The sequence below is a fragment of the Hemibagrus wyckioides genome, linkage group LG21 (genome assembly GCF_019097595.1).
Source record: "Hemibagrus wyckioides isolate EC202008001 linkage group LG21, SWU_Hwy_1.0, whole genome shotgun sequence".
Lineage (NCBI taxonomy): Eukaryota > Metazoa > Chordata > Actinopteri > Siluriformes > Bagridae > Hemibagrus > Hemibagrus wyckioides.
This window is the reverse complement of record NC_080730.1, coordinates 7678912-7699959: the sequence shown is the minus strand read 5'-3', so window position 1 is coordinate 7699959 and position 21048 is coordinate 7678912. Positions and strand designations below refer to the sequence as shown.

The window sequence follows — 21048 nt, the reverse complement described above, 5'->3', positions numbered from 1 at the left end:
CATATCGTTTCCAAAACCATGAGCATTATAATGTAGCTGGTAACTCCCCATTTGCTGCAATAATTGTCTCCACCCTTCTGGAAAAGCTTTCCACTAGATTTTTGGAGCGTGGCTGTGGGGATTTGCCCATTCAGCCACAAGAGCATTAGTGAGGTCAGGCACTGACATGCATGTGCACTGTTATAAGAATATGATCGATGATTGTGTGGTATGATGCAGCCCTCAGCTCTTGATGCAGGAGCAGCTTGCTTGGGTAGGCATTACTCAAAAAAAATTACACTGTAATATTTGAATTGTAATGATCTTTAGCAAAAATATTCATGAATGACAACATTTAAAGTCTGCTATATCTGTAATGTCAGAATCTGATAAATAGTATTAAAAGTATGCTGGAAAGGATTTGAAAGGGAAAAAAAGCCTTCACAGACTGTAGAGATCTTACAACTGTGTGGTTAATTGTGTGGAACAGCTATAATCAGAAAAATGAATCTGCCCTAACCAAACTCAGATCTCAGCCTTATCGTCAAAATTAAGTTCAAAATGAGCCTATATTAAAAATAGTATCTTAATCCCTTTCTTACAGTACTGCAGTGTGGATGGATAAAAATGCTGATTTGTGTGGGATGGATTAACGCTACTTCCTCACTCAAATTCCATACATATAGAGTCAGGAGGGCAAATGGATTTTCTTTCCTATATGCATAATTGTATTATTTCCATGGTAAGGCTGACATTTACATATATTACTTGGCAGTATTTGTGCTCTCAGTATATAAAGGCTGTTCCATTCAGAAAGCAGGAATAACGAAAAATAACAGTCTTTATACTTGACAGGATATCATACGTTCTTTTCGGAGAACCCAGTCTCACAATTCTGTCTATGGACATTTGTCTAGTTAATATTCTGAAATGTCTTAAATATCATATCAGAAATGTCTTTCATCATCATAGCAAATATTATTTAGTCATAAAATATTTAGCTTTTAGTATTAAAACAGCTCCATCAACCTAAAGTTAAAACCTTAAAGGAAATATGTAGATACTTACAAAACTTCTAAGCAGAACCCCCTTTTAGTTACACCATCCAATAGAAAACCTCAGGAACCATATTTTCTATGACTATAGCTTCCATTACGGAGAAAGGCTCTCAGATATTTTGTTGAAAGACAAATGCTTTAATCTAAACTATTTAAAGTTACACGATGACAGACATTTCTCATCTAAATGCTTTGGCTGTAATGTAATATTCACAGAAAAGCCGGATAGTCAGTAGTGATGACAACACCATGTCTCTGTTTGTTATAAATGGAAGAAAAGCTGACAGACATTTGGCTTTCCGCTGTGGTGTTGTTCTGTGTTGGACATGAATTAACCAGCTGAGAGAGAATCGCTTGAAGGAACAAGCTGCCATGTTTAATAACACTGCTCTGAAAATAAGGAGAGCTGAAGTGTTCACCAGCTTGTGTCCTCTGTGTTATCTCAATGCATCTCGTGAAGACTCTGATACTTAACACTGCATTCAACTAAAACTTCCACTACAAAATAAAAACACAAGTCGCTGAGCTGGGAGATTTCGGGATTTAGAAAATGGGCTCTCCCATGCTGTGAATATCACTTAGAAAATGCAAATTTGCTGCTTGTCTCAAATTAACGTAATCTCCATCCTTATGTTGCAATAAAATCTTTTGCCCAAAAGGATATTATTTTGTTAGACTCCTTTAAAGGCTTATTCAGTGCTTCATCTCTGACACACAGATTTATTAAATGTGTAAACAGGATGTTTTTCTGTCAACAGGAAATACAGGATTATGTTTTGTATGTTTCTCTCATTACATGTTTTTGAAGTGTAACAAGACTTTAGACTTTAGGTGACTAATCTGATTTCCCAAATCACAGTAATACAGTACAAAATAAGTATTAAAATACTTTTGGCTCTTTAACATGCTTAAAAATGAAGCCAATGAATGATATATTGTTCTGAAGCATTGTAGTTCACTTTTTGACCATCCTCTTGGCAAATCATAATCAGTTCCAGTGTTAGAAGGGTCCCAGCAACTTCACAACCCTTCATAAATAAAGTCAGGAGGTTGGCAGTGCAAGAACTTTCACCTTCTTTTTTAAATACCAGCCTTAATTTATTTTGTTTATTACTTTATTATAATTTATTACTATTTATTATCATGTTTGGGGTCAATGTCCATCATCTCAGATTCAGTTTCATGGCCAATGAGATTAAACTGTGACTGACCAATTGTTGTTTAGGCTGCTTTCAGGTATATATATACACTATATTGCCAAAAGTATTCGCTCACCCATCCAAATAATCAGAATCAGGTGTTCCAATCACCTCCATGGCCACAGGTGTATAAAATCAAGCACCTAGGCATGCAGACTGTTTTTACAAACATTTGTGAAAGAATGGGTCGCTCTCAGAAGCTCAGTGAATTCCAGCGTGGAACTGTGATAGGATGCCACCTGTGCAACAAATCCAGTGGTGAAATTTCCTCGCTCCTAAATATTCCACAGTCAACTGTCAGCTGTATTATAAGAACGTGGAAGTGTTTGGGAACGACAGCAACTCAGCCACGAAGTGGTAGGCCACGTAAACTGACGGAGCGGGGTCAGCGGATGCTGAGGCGCATAGTGCGAAGAGGTCGCCAACTTTCTGCAGAGTCAATCGCTACAGACCTCCAAACTTCATGTGGCCTTCAGATTAGCTCAAGAACAGTGCGCAGAGAGCTTCATGGAATGTTTCCATGGCCGAGCAGCTGCATCCAAGCCATACATCACCAAGTGCAATGCAAAGCGTCGGATGCAGTGGTGTAAAGCACACCGCCACTGGACTCTAGAACAGTGGAGACGCGTTCTCTGGAGTGACGAATCGCGCTTCTCCATCTGGCAATCTGATGGACGAGTCTGGGTTTGGCGGTTGCCAGGAGAACAGTACTTGTCTGACTACATTGTGCCAAGTGTAAAGTTTGGTGGAGGGGGGATTATGGTGTGGGGTTGTTTTTCAGGAGCTGGGCTTGGCCCCTTAGTTCCAGTGAAAGGAACTCTGAATGCTTCAGCATACCAAGACATTTTGGACAATTCCATGCTCCCAACTTTGTGGGAACAGTTTGGAGCTGGCCCCTTCCTCTTCCAACATGACTGTGCACCAGTGCACAAAGCAAGGTCCATAAAGACATGGATGACTGAGTCTGGTGTGGATGAACTTGACTGGCCTGCACAGAGTCCTGACCTCAACCCCATAGAACACCTTTGGGATGAATTAGAGCGGAGACTGAGAGCCAGGCCTTCTCGTCCAACATCAGTGTGTGACCTCACAAATGCGCTTCTGGAAGAATGGTCAAAAATTCCCATAAACACACTCCTAAACCTTGTGGACAGCCTTCCCAGAAGAGTTGAAGCTGTTATAGCTGCAAAGGGTGGACCGACATCATATTGTACCCTATGGATTAGGAATGGGATGTCACTTAAGTTCATATGCGAGTCAAGGCAGGTGAGCGAATACTTTTGGCAATATAGTGTATATTCATCATGCTGTTCACATTTTGACATCATGAGACCAATATGACGCCTAACAAGTGATCAACAGTACCTCACCATTGCGAGGCTTCAAACAGGATGTTCTCAGAGGGAAGTGGCCACTGAGCATAGAGTGTCACAGAGTGTCATCAGCAGGTTGCGACAGAGATACAGAGCGACTGGAAGAGTCACAGAAAGGCATAGAAGTGGACGTCCTTTGGCCACATCCCACGTTGATGACCGCTTCATTGTGAACAGTGCCCTGCAGAACCGGATGATGAATGCCACTCAACTCCAGGCACAATTAAGGGAGGTGAGAGGCACCCAAGTGTCACTTCAGACCATTCGAAACCGTTTACATCAGCGTGGTCTGCGTGCTAGATGACCTGCAAGGGTACCTGACCACACCACCAGGCACAGGTGTCGGGCCAGGGAGCATTTACGCTGGACGAGGGACCAGTGGGCCTCAGTGCTGTTCTCTGATGAAAGTCGATTCACGCTGAGCAGAAATGATGGCCGCCAACAATGGCGGAGACGTCAAGGAGAGCGCTATGCATCAGCCACTGTTGTGGTGGTGTTACAGTCTGGGCAGGTGTGGCTACTCAATACAGAACTGCCCTACATCTTGTGAATGGTACAGTGACAAGCCAATACTACCTGAATAACATCATTAATCCAGTCATTGTGCCCCTGCATGAAAAACACAGGCCTAATTTCATCTTCATGGACGACAACGCTCCAGCTCATCGAGGTCGCATCATTAGGGAACGGCTGCTGGAGGCTGGGGTACCTCAAATGGAGTGGCCTGCACTTTCTCCAGACCTGAATCCTATAGAAAACCTATGGGATCAGCTAAGTCGCTGTGTAGAGGCTCGTAACCCTGCACCCCAGAACCTCAATGACCTGAGGGACGCCCTTCAAGAAGAGTGGAATGCCATGCCTCAGCAGACAACAAGTCGACTCGTGAACAGCATGAGACGTCGTTGTCAAGCTGTAATTGATGGTCAAGGGCACATGACAAATTATTGAGACACTGACATTTTTTGTTGTGGTATACCCACCACTGTTGTTGGCTTTTGTTTCAATAAATTGTTTGAGATGAGGAAATCACCATTGCATGCTTCTACTTAAATGCCCTACTTTCATGATATAATATCACTGTAGTGTGAACTTTTTCCATTTTCCATTCCATAAATTTCACCCAAGAGCCAAATATCCTTAACTTATTGTGAGTAGTATATATATATATATATATATATATATATATATATATATATATATATACACACGTAGTGCTGCTACGTTTATAAATATATATATATATTAATATTTATAAACGTAGCAGCACTACGTTTTGTTAGTAAGTCTATATAATATACTTATTATGTAACACAGATACAAAGAAACTTTTTCATATATTTGGATAAATAATTTTGGAGGACTGGAAGTAAACTGTTTTAATTGAAAGTGAAAATTTCCTGAACATTTTCCATACATTTTCCCATTAAATAAAAACAGGTTTATTGTTTGCAGTTGAAGTCTTGATGACATAAAACAATAGAAATGACTAGTCCAATTCCATATATTTTCATCAATCCATTTTCTGTACCACTTTTTCAAACAGCGTCACAGAAGCCTGGAGCCTATCCTGGGGGACATGGACGCAAAGGTGGGGGACTCTCTGGAAGGGACGCCAGTCCAATGCAGTGGACAATCGCAAAAATCACAAACACTCATATACACACTACCGATGCCAATCAGCCTACAAAGCATCTTTAAACAGGGGAGGAAACCTGAGAACCTAAAGGAAAACCAAGGGGAAAACATGCCAACTCCATCTACACAGAGCATGGAATCAAACCCCTTAGCTCCAAAAATATGTACAAGTTTTTAGTTTTTTAATCTTCCCTGTTCAGCTAAGAAAAATTTTGTCTTGCTTTGTTCAAGATAAGAAGTGAATTCAGGTGAATACTCTCTGCCTTGCTACTTTTCAGATATCGTCTGCCAACAACTCCCATTACACAGAAGCTGCACACACACACACACACACACACACAGTTCTTCACACTTCTGAACTGGATTTCCCAGTATGATGACACAGAAATTCAGTGGAAAATAGTGAGTGGGACAATAGATGAAATCAGTGACAATTTCTATCACTTTAAAATTCCTTGTATCCGTACTTGCAATGTCCCTCTGTGACTTCCTGAAACTTCTCCCAGAAACACTTTCATCAAGTATCCAAAATATGTTTTTATATACAGAATCTTGCTGTGTACTACTGGTCACTTATTTCGTGACCTTTCATCTATCCTGACATCTACATTGCCTCATACTTGTCTGTTTCCACAACTATTTCCACTGTAGAGTTATTCATCACATCTTCACAAGGCAATGGAATGGATTTAGAAAATATTAACCTGTCTTTACTGCCCACTGTGTTTCAATCCTTAGAGCAAACTTTCACACAAGTGTCTCATTATTTCTGTTCCTGTAACACTAACAAGGTTCCAATTGGCCGCTTCTGATCATTTCGGTGTACTATATATATATATATATCCTGATCATATGTGATCATATATATATATTGATCATATGTGATCAATTTGGATCACATATGATCCAAATTGCCAGTGTACTTAACAGCATTATTTTGGTCATGCCAATCATTTTGGGGAAAATTATAATAAGAATGGTGGCGCATAGCATTGTCACCTGACATCATCGTTGTCCTCGGTTCAAACCTAAACTCAGGCTATCGTCAGTGTAAATCTCATGTTTGCCCCATGTTCACGTGGGTTTCTCCAGGTAGGTGGGTTGACTATGCAAACTGCTTAAGAATGTGTGTGTGTGTGTGTATGTATGGTGCAGTACAACAAATTTGTATCCTATCTAAGGTATATTCCCTTACTCCTACACTTCTTGCAGCAAGTGATAAGCTTAAAATTCATAGAGACCCTGACAAGGACAAAGTGGTTACTGAAGATAAAGAAATGAATTACCTTACCTATCTGTAGTAAAAAGTGTCAGAACTCCATAGAAACATTTACTCAGTCACGTCAGTCAGGCCTTGACCAAACAAATGCCTAGGATATTTTTGTATGTGTAGCATTACACTTTCCATTCAAGATGTTCCAGCATCAAATGTGCACAAAGCAAGCTCCATGTAAACATAGTTCAAAAAGGTTGGAGTGGACAGACTCAAGTGGCCTGCACCAAACCCTGACCACCTTTGGGATGTACCGGAATGCTGACTGCATCCCAGGCCTCACTGACCTCACTAATGCTTATGTGGATGAATGAGCACAAATCCAAAAAGCCGTACTCAGAAATCTAATAGAGGATCTTTTTCATACAAATGGAGATTATTTAACAGCAAAGGGCTGTTAAATACCTGTCATATAAAGGTGTCAGAATACATGGTGCATGATGGGTCACAGCTATTTTAGCAGCAAAAGGGGCACCAACACAATATTAGGCAGGTGATCATAATGTTATGCCGGATTGGTGTATAGGTGTGATTGTTCGGAGTGCCCAAAACTTTAGGCCATATAATGTACCTGGAAAGCTTGATCAGTTTTTTTGATGAGTTTTATTCTTTTTATACATTAAGTAAGGACATGCAATAACATGTAATTTTATTTACAGCTCTGGACTACAGGAATTCTTATAAACTCATCGAGCATCCTGAAGAGTTTAGCTCCAACCCAAGCCAACCATCAGATGGAGGTGGAACTTTCTTTTTGCCTGAGCTCGAGAAACGGACACCCCTTAGCCTGTGCACGTGGAAAGGTTTACATCTCATGACGTAGAATCAGCACTGGGAAGAACAGCATAATAAGAAAGACTTCGTTTGCACTAACCACAAATGCGCAAATCCTTCATAACCCGCAAAGACGACGGGAGCGTCACTGGGGAAAACGCGCACTCTTACGCACGTGCGCCAAAACTGCACGCAAACGGAGCATGCTGCGGTGAAAGCTTAAAATCCACGCGTCTTACCTTCATCGTGTGTTTTCTGCAGGCAAAAAGTCAAATTTCTCCTCCAGCTCGGCATGGCCAGCGGTTTGGGCAGCGCGTGCTAAATAACAACAGCGGGTCGACCGTCGGTGAAAAGTACAATCCTCTCTAAGATCAAAGCAGTCGGAAAGCAGGAGAGGTTTCCGTTGGCACGAGAAAGTAGGGAGGAAAAAAAGGCGCGCGCCGTTGCGTTTAGCTATTCGCGCGCGCTCAGCACTCAGCAGCACGCGAAGGTGACTCACCCGGTTTAATGTCACCGCGCGCTCGGGAAAAGTGTGTGAACCTGCGTGCGCCCTGTAGGTACGAGAGGCCACAGAGCTCGATATGATTGTCAAATGGCTTCGTATTTGATATATAGTGCACTGCAAAAAGGGCAAAAGCTATTAACTTTGGTGCACTTCGTAGGGAGGAGGGAGTCATTTGGGACGCATCCCATTATGCATCGCTCTTTTGATAAGTGGTTTCCTGTGATTAGCCACTGCAACGTGTGACCTCTTCTTCTTTTAGCTGTGCTGTGGTGCACGAGTCCAGCATTTCGATTTCTTTGACATGGATGTGAGGGTGTGATGACCTACAGCCAACTTATTTGGATATAATAGGTTTTCTTTTAAGGTTTTCCATAATAGTGCATTTGTTTGTTTTTTTGTTTGTTTTAGTTTCAAAATATCTGGGAAAGTCTTCCCTAGAGGAAACAACCACTCCTCCAATTCTAACCTCAGTAGGGGTCACATCTGAAATGGTCAGTGCAATAAAATGTGTATTTGGTGTGCTAAATTATTCAGGTGCTTTCATGATACCACAAATCTTCAAATAGCCCCAGGGCATCAGTGATCCGTCACCAGTTCCCTTTTGTCCAAGATGTCATGGTATGCATGAATATAGCATCTGATCTAAGGCAATTTAGGGGCTAAAAACAACAATTTACTAACAGGCTCCACACTCATACAAATCATATTATATCATAATCATATTAATTAGAAATAGCTTTTATTTGTGACATATACATTACAGCACAGTGAAATTCTTTCTTCGCTATCCCATCCTTGGAGGTTGGGGTCAGAGCGCAGGGTCAGCCATGATACAGCGCCCCTGGAGCAGAGAAGGTTAAGGGCCTTGCTCAAGGGCCCAACAGTGGCAACTTGGTGGTGCTGGGGCTTGATCTTCCGTTCAACGTCCCAGAGCCTTAACCACTTGAGCCACCACCGCCCACCATTGCATATTTATATGCAATAGCAAACAAAATTATTATTATTTCTATACAAATTAAATAGGTTAATAGTTAATACAATAAAATAAAACTGAACAATAACTACATACTCAAGGAATTATAAGATCAATGTCATAGCTAGTAACAAGCTAGTAACTTAATGTGTTATCCTAACACTTTTTATGCTAGATGCTAGCAAGCTAGTTAGCCACAAACAATTTTCATTGCAATCAAATGAACACGGGAAAGCAATAAAGTGGACAAATGGATAAATGAGCCAAATGATAAAGTTTATTTATTATTATTAATAATAATAATAATAAATTATCGGTTCCTCTGCTGGAGATGGACCTGATCAGATAACACAGTATTCCAGTGAACTCCACTGGTTCCTGATAAAGTTTAAGCTCTGCATTTTATACCTAACTCCATGTTTAATGTTAATAGTTCAATTTGAAGTTTTACAATCCCAACAATAAGCTAAACTGTGCGATTTTGAAATTGCAATTTAATTTTAATATTACGTATCAGACTTAAATTATAAACAGACAACTAGATACAACCTTATCTTTAAGATGTCTATAGCTATCTAATCTTCACTATTATATAACTAATTGCTTATTTTTTCCCTGTTAGATTACTTCAGCAACCTTCTATGTCTGATTTGTTAAGCGGTGATGGTGAGTGTATTCGTGTAGCTTCCATTTTCGTCAAGCATATCAATGATGAGCTCTCAGGACTAAGAGCAATGCTATAACATTTATAAAGGTGGACCGTGTCCCATGGGGATAGATTTGGGAGAAGTTGCAGGATATATGCCACAAAATGATACATGGGGAAACTCATAGCATTCTCTAATGTGCCTGGGGGATCAAGATGATGGACCTCTGGGGCGAGATGTGATGTATGTGCTAGTTTGATGATTTTCCTACTGAGCTACATTCCATTGTTTGTTCGTTGCATGATGGAAAACTCTGCTGCTGTAGACAGTCCCATGTGCATAACCTAAAAACAGTTAATACTCAAGACACACTCTTGCTTCTGTATGATCTTACCTAGATATACTCCAGATTTATTGTCAAGAGCTGTAGTTATAAATACTGTCTCAGGACCGTTATTCATTAATATGCTCATACTGAAGATCCTCCTCAGGCAATTTTTCCAGTCTAGCATGTTCATTAGGGATATAAATAAATATTCATATTTCTGTTAAGAATCTTTATGATATCTGTTGCTATAGGAGTGATACAAATTAAATTGATTGCAGGTTTGTCCTCCTCATTGCTCAATCTGCTGGCTGTCCATGATGGAGGCGACCACGAAAAAGGGACGAGTTGAATTAATAAAATTCACCAACCTGTACTGGGCTTCTACAGACACTCCCGCTCTAGGGAAATCCTTCACTCAACACCATGATTAACACACAGAGTGTGCTGGAGATTGGCATTACAAATGCTTTCACCTGTTGTTCAAAACACATGACCGCCACTCAAGGGGACATCGGCATTCTCCGAATAGACTTCAAGCTTTAAGAGGATTTGTACAAAAAAGGCAACCCAGAGTAGGTTAATTTAGAAAACGTAACTAGGCTGTTATCTAATTTCATCCATTTTCACTTCTATATTTTAAAAGCTATTTTTTGAGCAATTATACTGAAAAAATGTAATTACAGATTTTTAAAAAAAAATCCAAAATAAGTGAATAATTAATTATAAAAGTTTATTTATTAATCCAGTGGCACTGTGAGCAAATTTCAAACAAAATATCATTAGCTGTTCCACTTAAGATATTAAATACTAGATCGGGGCTTTGAACCTTTAGATCATCAATCACACAACTTATTAAATCTATTTTCAAAGGACATATCAGAAAATCCTGCATTTCAAACACCGCTGCAAGCAATCAGTCAAAAATGAACATATTAGAACTTCCTAAAAAACTTTTCAAGGACTTGATTGAGAAGCGATTCAGACTTGTTCCGGCCATCTGGATGTACTGGTTTGTTGGGAGGAATGACAGGTCATTAGTTTAAGAAAGTCTTTGAGGCTTAATGAGCTTGTATGTATGTCTGTGTCCGGTCATCTCCACGAGGTTCCGTCTCACTGCTCGTTCTGCTGGCCGTCTGTGATGGAGCTCACGGCGCCTTGGCCTTTATTCACGTCGCTAATGCAAGCCCACTGTCCGCCCACAGACTCCTTCCACAGGGTCACCTGGGAACACAAGATGAACAGCATCAGCATAAAGGGCACCTTATAAAAGGTGTTCTGATTTTGAAGCACATTTCTACAATATGCAATTTCATATATGAACAGAATTACATTTTCAGGTTGAAGGATACAACAGAGTTATACTAATGATTCAGAAATGTTGACTTCTTTTAATTTAACACCACATGCATCAAGCTTTGGATATGACATCTGGTTTTAATTAATATGTCACATACAGTGGTGGGACAAATCTTACACCTCCTAGATAATATTTTCCTGAGATATGCATTACACTGCACGCGTCTAACTCACACAGCGTGTGAGTACCGTGGGCCGTGATGCTCGGGTTTGAGTGCACTTAGCATCGTGATTAGGCAGACGTACTTAGCTACATCTGCGGTGTTGCTAACATCTGTTGCTCTTCAGGAACTGGGGCCATGTTAATTAGCAGTAAATTAAATTCAACATTAGCATGTTTGGTGCAAAACAGAAGATGGCTATAAGATCTGTTTCTGTTTCTTTGTTATGTTCAATAATGTGCTACAAATGTTATACGTTTTCTCTCAGTTAGTGACAGTCATAGAATTATTTTATATAAACACCCGTTTGTGATAACTACACCAGATCACATTGCTGCCCTCGTGTGGTCGACTCAAGAACTGCATCTCTAACCTACATCAAGCTCAGTCTGAGACTGCCACAAATCCAGATACATCTTAGCATAAAATATCGCACCCTTAATTTCCTCACTAGAACCTGATCATTTTAAAACCAATTATAAATCTTCCATTAATTCTATAACACTGCCCCAGGCGACAGTCAATAAAATCGCTGAATACTTGTTTACAATAAAACAGATATCCCAACTAAAGTGGGCACCTTTCCCCCCCCCCAAACACTGTAGTTAATTCAAAGTTTTATTCAAGTCTGTCTGAATTATTTTTTAATGCTGCTTTTTTCCACTTGATATTTTATTATATTTTTGCTTTTTTTTTCCATATATTTTAAAAAAAATGTTACATCTCTAAATAAATTTGTCATTTGTTTTTAAATAATAAACAAATAATTATTAATTATTATTATTTGTTTTATTATTATAAAAATAAAATAAAAATGTAAACATATACAAATAAAAAGAATAAAAAATGTTTAAATATATATTTATTATTATTATTGTTGTTATTGTTATTATTGTTATTGTTATTATTATTATTATTATTATTATTGTACTTGAAACCTTATAAGCATTTAAATAAGCAAGCAAATAATTATTTATTATTTATATATATTTTTTAATTATTATTTTTTTATTTTAAACCTTACAAACATTTTAATTTATTCTACTAGCTAGCCCATAAGCGTTGCATTTTTAAATTATTGGGTTTTTTTTTTTTTTTTTTTAAATCATCTCCACATGCATCTGTATGTTATGCACATCATATTGGCTGGAACTTATTAGGGAGGATCTCTCACTGAAAGATTAGAGCAACTATTTACATCTAAATGAAATGAGCCAGTGGGTGATCTAGTGGCCTCCTCGAGTGAAATAAATGTAGTCATTAACCCCCGAACCTTAAAGTATCAGAGTTGGATTTTTTTCTTGCCTTCTACTATAAAATAAGTAGTCATAAAATATAATGGGAGCGAGTCAACAGTAGGGTGGGGTGACAGAGACCTATATAAAGTAGAGTTACTGGTATGTTCATTATTTCCTTTTAAACACATTTTCTGTAATGGCATCTCAATGACATACTTGTTATCCTTTTATAGGATAGTCTGACACAAAAGCCTTCTTATTACTTGTTATCTCATTGCCTCCGTTTCTTACATGATGTTAATAAGAACAACAATAACAAAAAATCATGCGAGCGAGAAACCAGATGCAAAGTCATCTGTCCTGAAGTCTTTCCTGTGGGAGAAAACTTGCTGACGCTGTAGACACCTTACATAACCCTTAATAAGAGTCTCCTTACATAATGCTTGAACACATTTCATCATTAAGAATAAAATATGTGGTGCAGATAGAAACAATTTCAGAACTAGGATGATAATATAAATCTGTGATTTATGTGAATTGCACTTGATGCTGTGACAGAAAAATGATCGACATTTTCTGACCAATCAGATTTGAGAACTCAACAGCCCTGCATTTTAATATGCATTAACTAACATTTCTAATGGATTAACAAATACTTCTCAGTGTGTTTATGGTTGAGAAGATATTGTTTATGGGAGAGGAGATTAAATGCTGATGAAAATACACAAAAGGTCTTGGAAAATCCCTACATGTTTACTCTCATGAAGAATCTATAAATATTCAGAACGCATCACTCCTGGCATAGACTCGAAAGAGGAGACATCTGTTCAACAAAATTAGGAAACTGTTGACATATGAGAATGTATCAGCATTTACTGACACTGATACTTGCTGGAACAGAAGTAACACTTTGAACAGCCAGGTTTATATGGGGGTTTTAGACACAAGGAGGATTTCCATTTACACAGTATTTCATTTTTTACTATCACATTCTCAGTGATTTATTGTTACGTTTGTTATTTCGCATTGTTCTGAGGAGGCAATATGCGGTTATAGTTTAGGTAGCAGCTCATCACCTGAAACTACCAATGATGTAATCTGGATCTGAGATCCTACAGCGGTGTTTAGTGACCCTTTCACGATACAGTGATGCAATTACATACCGGACTGTATCCGAATTTTTCACATTATTGCTTTGAATAATACCTCTGAATCTTATTACATATTTTAGATGTAAACACAGAAACATGTACCTTGTTGTCTCCTCCGGACACGGCCAGGATGTTGCCTGTGATGGACCAGCTGACGTGCCAGACTACATCGTTGAATTTGTGCAGGAGTTTAGCCGTCCAGGTGTTTCCAGAAGGATCGTCACATGTCCAGATGAATACACGTCCATCCTGAAGAGAGAAGGAGAGAGCACTTCAGTTGAGCAGTTTGATAAATAAAAATACTTATAGGACCTCACACTTCTTTCAATACCCTGATATAGAGTGGGCTTTTCTTTAGGTTTTAACACTAATCCTATAGTCATTACTTGGATATTTAAGATATCCTAGGCTTATGAAATTTCTTCTTAGATTTCCTATTTTTAATATACACCGATCCGGCATTATGAGCAGTGACAGATGAGGTGAATAAGACTGATGATCTCCTCATCATGGCACCTGTTAGTGGGTGGGATATATTAGGCAGTAAGTGAACATTTTGTCCTCAAAGTTGATGTGTTAGAAGCAGGAAAAATGGGCAAGCGTAAGGATTTGAGCGAGTTTGACAAAGGGCCCAATTGTGATGGCTAGACGACTGGATCAGAGCATCTCCAAAACTGCAGCTCTTGTGGGGTGTTCCCGGTCTGCAGTGGTCAGTATCTATCAAAAGTGGTCCGAGGAAGGAACAGTGGCGAACCGGCGACAGGGTCATGGGCGGCCAGGGCTCATTGATGCACGTTGGGAGTGAAGTCTGGCCCGTGTGATCCGATCCAACAGACGAGCTACTGTTGTTCAAATTGCTAAAGAAGTTCTGATAGAATGGTGTCAGAATACACAGTGCATGACGGGTCAGGGCTGTTTTGGCAGTAAAAGGGGGACCAACACGATATTAGGCAGGTAGTCAATGTTATGCCTGGCCAGTGTATTTGGAAGACCACTGCATTGATCCTGTTCAATGAAAACTATCCTCAGAATTTAAAAATTATTTTACAAAACTCATTCCAACTGAGGAAATTCCAAATACAAGCTTAAAGGAATCTCTAAACCGGTAACAAGCACAAATAAACCTAGTTATCATTTTAAATACTATAAGAATACAATAACTGTGCTTAAGTGATTTAAGTACACAGTGTTTACATGAATTTTTATAGTGGCCCCTCGATTGTCTGAAAATATCAGATACGTGATGGTGTTACATTTTCTGGGACAAAATATATATAACTAATGCAAAACAATCAGGAATGATTGATTTTGTCTCTTTCAGGCTTCACAATCAGGGTCACGATCAATACAACTCTTAAAAATAAATATTTTTTCCATTATTTAGAATAGCACGAGAATTTCCCAGCTGATTAAAATCAAGTGAACGGAGCAGGCAAGGCTCTTAAGTCTTACGAAGTTACGTCTTATTAAGTCGTCATTTGCTGATTGTGATGATATATCTCAATCCTGAACTTGCTGCAGAGAACAGCTGGCTGACAGTTCACCCTTCACCAAAAAAAGAATGCAAATATTAATCGTTGGCTGTTTTTCCCCTCCGGAAACGACAGAAGATGATTATTAAAAGGTTATGTGAACATACAGGGATTTTATATGTTTGGACATTACCTAGCATTTGATTTTAAAAACCTCTCTTGTGGCCTTTAAGCCTTCTGAAAGGTCTGTTTTGCATACCATTCATTTGGATTTTTTGGGTTAGTAAATACATTTAAATGTAAGGCCTGAGTTTGAGACGTAACTTACACCAATCAGGCATAACATTATGACCACCTGCCTAATATTGCGTTGGTCCTTTTGCTGCCAAAACCGCCTGGACCTATCATGCATTGGGTACTCTGATACCTTTCTTTCATGGGCTGCCCATGACCCTGTCGCCAGTTCACCACTGTTCCTGCCTTGGACCACTTAGATAGATACTGACCACCCCCCCAAGAGATGCACTTTTGGAGATGTTCTGATCCAGTCCGTCAATACATCAACTTTGCGGACAAAATGTTCACTTCCTGCCTAATACATGGTGGGGCATAAAGATCTCCCACATTTGGAGTGGGCGCCGTATGGGCTATAGTGGCAGTAGAGTGGCGGGACAGGTTTCATTCGGTAGGGTAGGCTCTACCATTTTCATATTGAAATGTTGGAGAACTTTCTGCGCCCTAAACTGGACGACTTGGATACAGAACATGTATGGTTTCAACAGGACGGGGCCACAGCTCACACAGCACGACGTTCACTTGCAGTGTTGAGGGAAATGTTTCCTGGGCATTTGATCTCTTTAAGGGGAGATGTGGGGTGGCCGGCAAGGTCACCAGATTTAAGCCCTTGTGACTGTTTCCTTTGGGGATACCTAAAGGAAAAGGTTTTCCGACATCGTCCTCGAAATCTTGAGGATTTGAAGGAAAGGATCCGAGAGGAAATCGACGCAATACCACCCGAGATGACACGGAGAGTCATGGAGAACTTCCGGGAACGACTCCATCACTGTATTGCCAACAACGGCTGCCATTTGTCTGATATAATTTTTAAAACCCATTAAAACAAAATTGTTTTTTGTGTACTTTTCAAAAATATAGTCACTTTTTTTCGAGATAGTTGTGTTTATATTCATTCAAAATGTGGGAGATCTTTATGCCCCACCCTGTATATCCCACCCACTAACAGGTGCCATGATGAGGAGATAATCAGGGCTATTCATTTACATTCATATATTCACCTGTCAGTGGTCAGAATGTTATGCCTAATCGGTGTATAACAGTCCTGACCATGGCAGAAAGGTTTAACAGCATCAGTGTGGCTCTGGCATTCCAACTATGATGAATATCTTTTTAAATCCACCAGATGTTATTTGTTTTATAATAATATATAAGATATGCCTAGGTGTGTGATTATTGCTGCTGCTTCTTGCAAGCAATAAAGTATAAATCTGTCTCTTCTGCTTCGTCTCTTGTAATGCCACATCAACACGGCATGGATGACTTTCCACCACACCACATAACCTATTATGCTTTATTCCTTATGTATTATTAAAGATGGACATAACAAACAGGCCATTATAAAAGCATCCTTTCCACTAGACCACTAAAATCAGTGAAAGGAATATTCCCTTGGTGGTCAAAGTTTGGAGTGGCAGAAACTTTATATATAGTCCATTTGAACTTATTTGCTGCAAAAAGTCTATATATTATATATCCCCAATATAAAATCCATTTTAAAATGTGAATAAATTAAACTACATACACACCCAAACCTTAGATTAACTTTAACATAGATTGTGGATCATTAAGATATAATAAAACTCTAGACCAAGCTACATTTAAGACTGAGAAAAGTTTCTATTTGTATTGTGAGCAAATGAAGGAATTACCTGAGAGCAGCTGGCAATTGTGCTGGTAGGTAGACCAATAGATGGAGCCCAGCCTACATCTCTCACCCAATCACTGTGGGCCTCCAGCTTCTGGTCCTCCTTCCATTGACCATCCTCCTCTCTGTAGAATTAAAAATACAGGTAAGTGCTAAGGGTTGTCATGAACTGTATCAGCTACTTCTTCCTTAATGAATAGCATGTATTCTATTTTATGCATATGATGCAGTCCTACAGCTAACAAACACCTGGTTTAACCATGATCATGACAGGGGAACGGAAACAAAACCACCACCACCAACAAGCTTATTACTTACTTCCAAAGCTTAACCAAGTTGTCACAACCTCCAGAGACGAATCTCTTCACATAATTGGGTTTTTGTCCTGTAGGCTGGTCTATGAGGCTGCCTGGAACAACAGCTGGAGCCCAGCTCACTGCATTGCAGCCAATCTGGCAGAAGAGGCACAGAAATATAGTGAACCCTCCTTCTTCTTCTGATTTCAAACAGGAATTTTGCACTTGTACTTGACATTTGTATCTATATAAATGATTACCTGGTGCCAAAAGAATGAGTTAGAACACTGCGATGTATTTATGCAGAGCCTGCACTTACAGTGTGTGCATTGTTGATCTTCTTGATGTCCCACTGCCCGTCACCAGTGTAGGTCAGAATCGAGATGGCACCGTCGGAGCTTCCGCAGGCCAGGATTAAACCGAAGTCGTAGGGTCCCCAGCAAATAGAGTTCACTACAAGATGGAAAATATATTTCACCATAATGCATCAATCCATTACTGTAATAATCTCTCTGAATATAGTATAGAGTACATCTAATTTAATATGACTTGAAGCAACGGATTGTACCTGAGGAGTTGTGGCCCGTGTACTTGTACATCTTATCCCATGTCCCATTTTCTTCTTTCCAGATGATCACTTTTCTGTCGTAGGAGCACGAGGCCAGAATGTTGCCGTAGGTGGGATGTGCCCAGGCTACTTGCCACACCGGACCTTCGTGTCTGCATGTGAGCATTACAAAATGCTTTACAGAGTCCAGATATACACTTCTAATTCTTACTGGATGTACAGAATTACATAATTAGCTGAAATGTGGCATTCTGTCCAAAAGATTAGCCCTAATGTCAGGAGATTGAGAGTTCAAACCCCAAAGATCCCACAGCCACACATGGCAAGGAGGCAAGGAAGAAAAAGCAATTGTGGGTGTCACGAAGCTCATGCTTGCAGAAAAGATTACTATATAAGACACTTTCACAGCTGCTTTTTTTTTAAACCACCATTGCAGGTTTATATGTAATATATACAGTAAAGTCCCCTTCTCAATGGCTACAGCAAAGGCAACCAGCCTCCACATTACCATAGATAAACACTGATAGGCCTTCTCCTTCCCCTACTGACTACTACACTTTACTTAGTAGAGCCATTGCATGAATATGCAAATATAGTCACAGATCAGTGTGTTGAAGCTACACTTGATACATGCTGTGCATTAAAAAAAAAAGCATAATGTTAGAAAAGGAACTGATAATTTAGGACAGATATTAAAAGTAAGGATTTCCCTACCCCCTCAGGTCTGCCACAAGAATCTGACCGCCGTTCTTAACGTCAAAGATCTTCACAGATCGATCAGAGGAGCAGGTTGCCAGTCTTGTGCCGTAGTAGTCCATCTGAGCATCATGCTTTTTAGACGAAAGGGAGGGGGAGAGAGAGAGGGAGAGAGAGAGGGAGAGTCAGAGAGAGAGATGATTGAAGTGTCTCAATCTGGATGCACTTATGACCAAATGCAAAATTGCAGGTCACTCAAAATTGAACTGTATTAGTCAGCAAACATACGTACAATCATATCCTCATGGGAGGTATCCACGGTGTTAATGACGGACACCTGAAATACAGACAGAGCTCAAATAAGGGAAAAAGGAAAGAACTCTCATGGCTGCCTAACTTGTAGAAAAGTTCAATCCTTAAAAAATCTAAATGCACCCCAATTCAGGAATGAAACACAATGTTATTATAATAACAATACAATCAAGTTTTTATTCCTCTTATATCATAACAACTTGCCAAAAATAACATTTTATCTAATAAAGTCACACATTTAATCTGCTTATAGTTGCGTTTAATGTCATAAAGCATCTATAAAACAAGTTCCTGTTATCACTTATTGCTTTCGCTCTTAAATTATACAAAACTTTAATATTGGACTACTTTCATCAATGCTAAATAAACGCTGGCAGAAAACTTTACCAAAACATATCGATACGAGCGCATTGATACAAAGCTGTGATTTGCCTTGTAGCTGGAACTACTTACACTGAAATCTGCTGTTATAGAAAATGAATGAACACCTTCTGACCAATCAGAATCGGAGATTCAATATTGACGCGTGAACAACTAACTTTACCGTGTTTATTTATTTATTTTTTCTTTAAAGGCTCGGTGTTGAGTTCAAAGATATGTGGGTAAGAAGTTAGACGACGTTAAGACTTTAACATGATGATAGCTAACTGATTAGCTAGCTAGCTAGCTAATATAAACAGTAAGGATCACCACGACAACGACGAGCTACCTAGCAAACCGATCTAGCTCAATTTCCAGAACTAGCTTTCTATAACAGTTTGTTTTAAATAGTTTTAATCGTAAATATGATTTATTTTGGCTTTGTCCAGAAAAGCTAGTAACTAACGGCTAGATGTCTAAGGAAGCCGGTCACTATAGGCTAACGGGAACTAGCTAGTTGTCAATAAGTTAAAAAAGGACTTCCTAAAGTAAGCCTTAGCGAATCAGATACCAAACACATCGTAGCTAGTAGTGTTTCACTTACCATGTCTAGAGAGTAGAGTTTGTTTAACAAGTTTCAAAAAATACACACTGCTAAAGACATCCACTAAACCCACTGCTTGTGTTTTCGACGTGGCAACCCGACCGCCGAGTGACGAGGATATTTCCGCTGTGAAAAGGCGCCGGGTGGGACAAGAAGACAGCGCCACACATTGGTTCCGCTTTGCTGCAATTCTATTTCTTGCCACAAGATGATGTACAAACTATACGCTATTTATTATATTTTATTAATGGGAAGCTCGGATCATTTTACTGACTCGGATCTCTGAATCTCATTCGTTCAGCAATCTTTTTTCCGAGTCGTTTCGTTCCTTTCAGCAGAATATAATTACAGTGCCACGTGTTAATAGCCAATTACCCCGACACATTTACTTACGCAAACACTGATCACATTTAGAATGAGACAAAACTATAAATCAATTAAGGCCAAAACGAGACTGACAGGAACAAGAACCAGGGGCGATTCTAGGCGATTTTCATTTAACCGGTGCTCAGCCCCCAAATGAGGGTATAATAGTAAAACGATAAAAAAAATAACAGTTAATGGGGAATCGCAGATTAGGGAGGCTGAGTAGAAATGTTAGTGGGCTAAAGCCCCCCTAAAAATGGCCTAGCGACGCCCATGACAAGAACAGAACTTTTTTTTAGAATTTTTTTTTTTAGAAAATGTCTATTGCACATTTTGATAATTTTAGCATTTTATGATCATTCCTAAATATTATACATTACATTATTATTATTATTATGTACTAAGATATCAATCACGAAGACTCCTGGTCTTCCAGGGAGATTAACTTCCAGTACAAAGCCTATAGGATGTTGCGCATGCGCGGTCAACACAAAACGAACGAATCGCTCTCTGAGTCGACTCGTTGTTCCCGAGTCATATTAAGGATCCGTTCAAAACGAACGAATCGCTCATGAACGACATATGACTATTATATTTACACAACACATTTTTTTTTGTGCAATAGCCATACTTGCAGTATCAATATCACGTGCAATGACAAAATTGTCGTATTTAATGCCGTGTGAGTGGTTATTCGATTGTTTGTACTTTAAATTTCCGTGTACTGTTTGTGTATTAATCTATGTCATGTTTTTGGTGTGCACTGTGGGATCACTATATAC

The 21048-nt window shown here is 39.3% G+C and overlaps 2 protein-coding genes across 3 annotated transcripts in view; both read right to left on the bottom strand.

Annotated features, from left to right (window-relative positions):
* The window catches only part of grip2b (glutamate receptor interacting protein 2b), a 194445-nt gene extending 186669 nt beyond the window's left edge, over positions 1-7776 (bottom strand). For both annotated transcript variants that reach the window (XM_058373057.1, XM_058373059.1), the window contains exon 1: positions 7531-7776. In XM_058373057.1, coding sequence (XP_058229040.1) covers positions 7531-7585 — 55 coding nt within the window. In that variant the 5' untranslated portion in view covers positions 7586-7776. The remainder of the gene's footprint in view (positions 1-7530) is intronic.
* Positions 7777-10460: 2684 nt separating this feature from the next.
* On the bottom strand, positions 10461-20053 carry sec13 (SEC13 homolog, nuclear pore and COPII coat complex component). The gene is made up of 9 exons (XM_058373068.1): positions 19901-20053; positions 18917-18961; positions 18643-18758; positions 17929-18080; positions 17680-17813; positions 17383-17516; positions 17069-17189; positions 13753-13899; positions 10461-10965 (listed from the first exon to the last, which is right to left on the bottom strand). Exons 1-9 carry the CDS (start codon positions 19901-19903, stop codon positions 10855-10857), a joined length of 963 nt encoding a protein of 320 aa, XP_058229051.1. The 5' UTR covers positions 19904-20053; the 3' UTR covers positions 10461-10854.
* Positions 20054-21048: the final 995 nt, after the last annotated feature.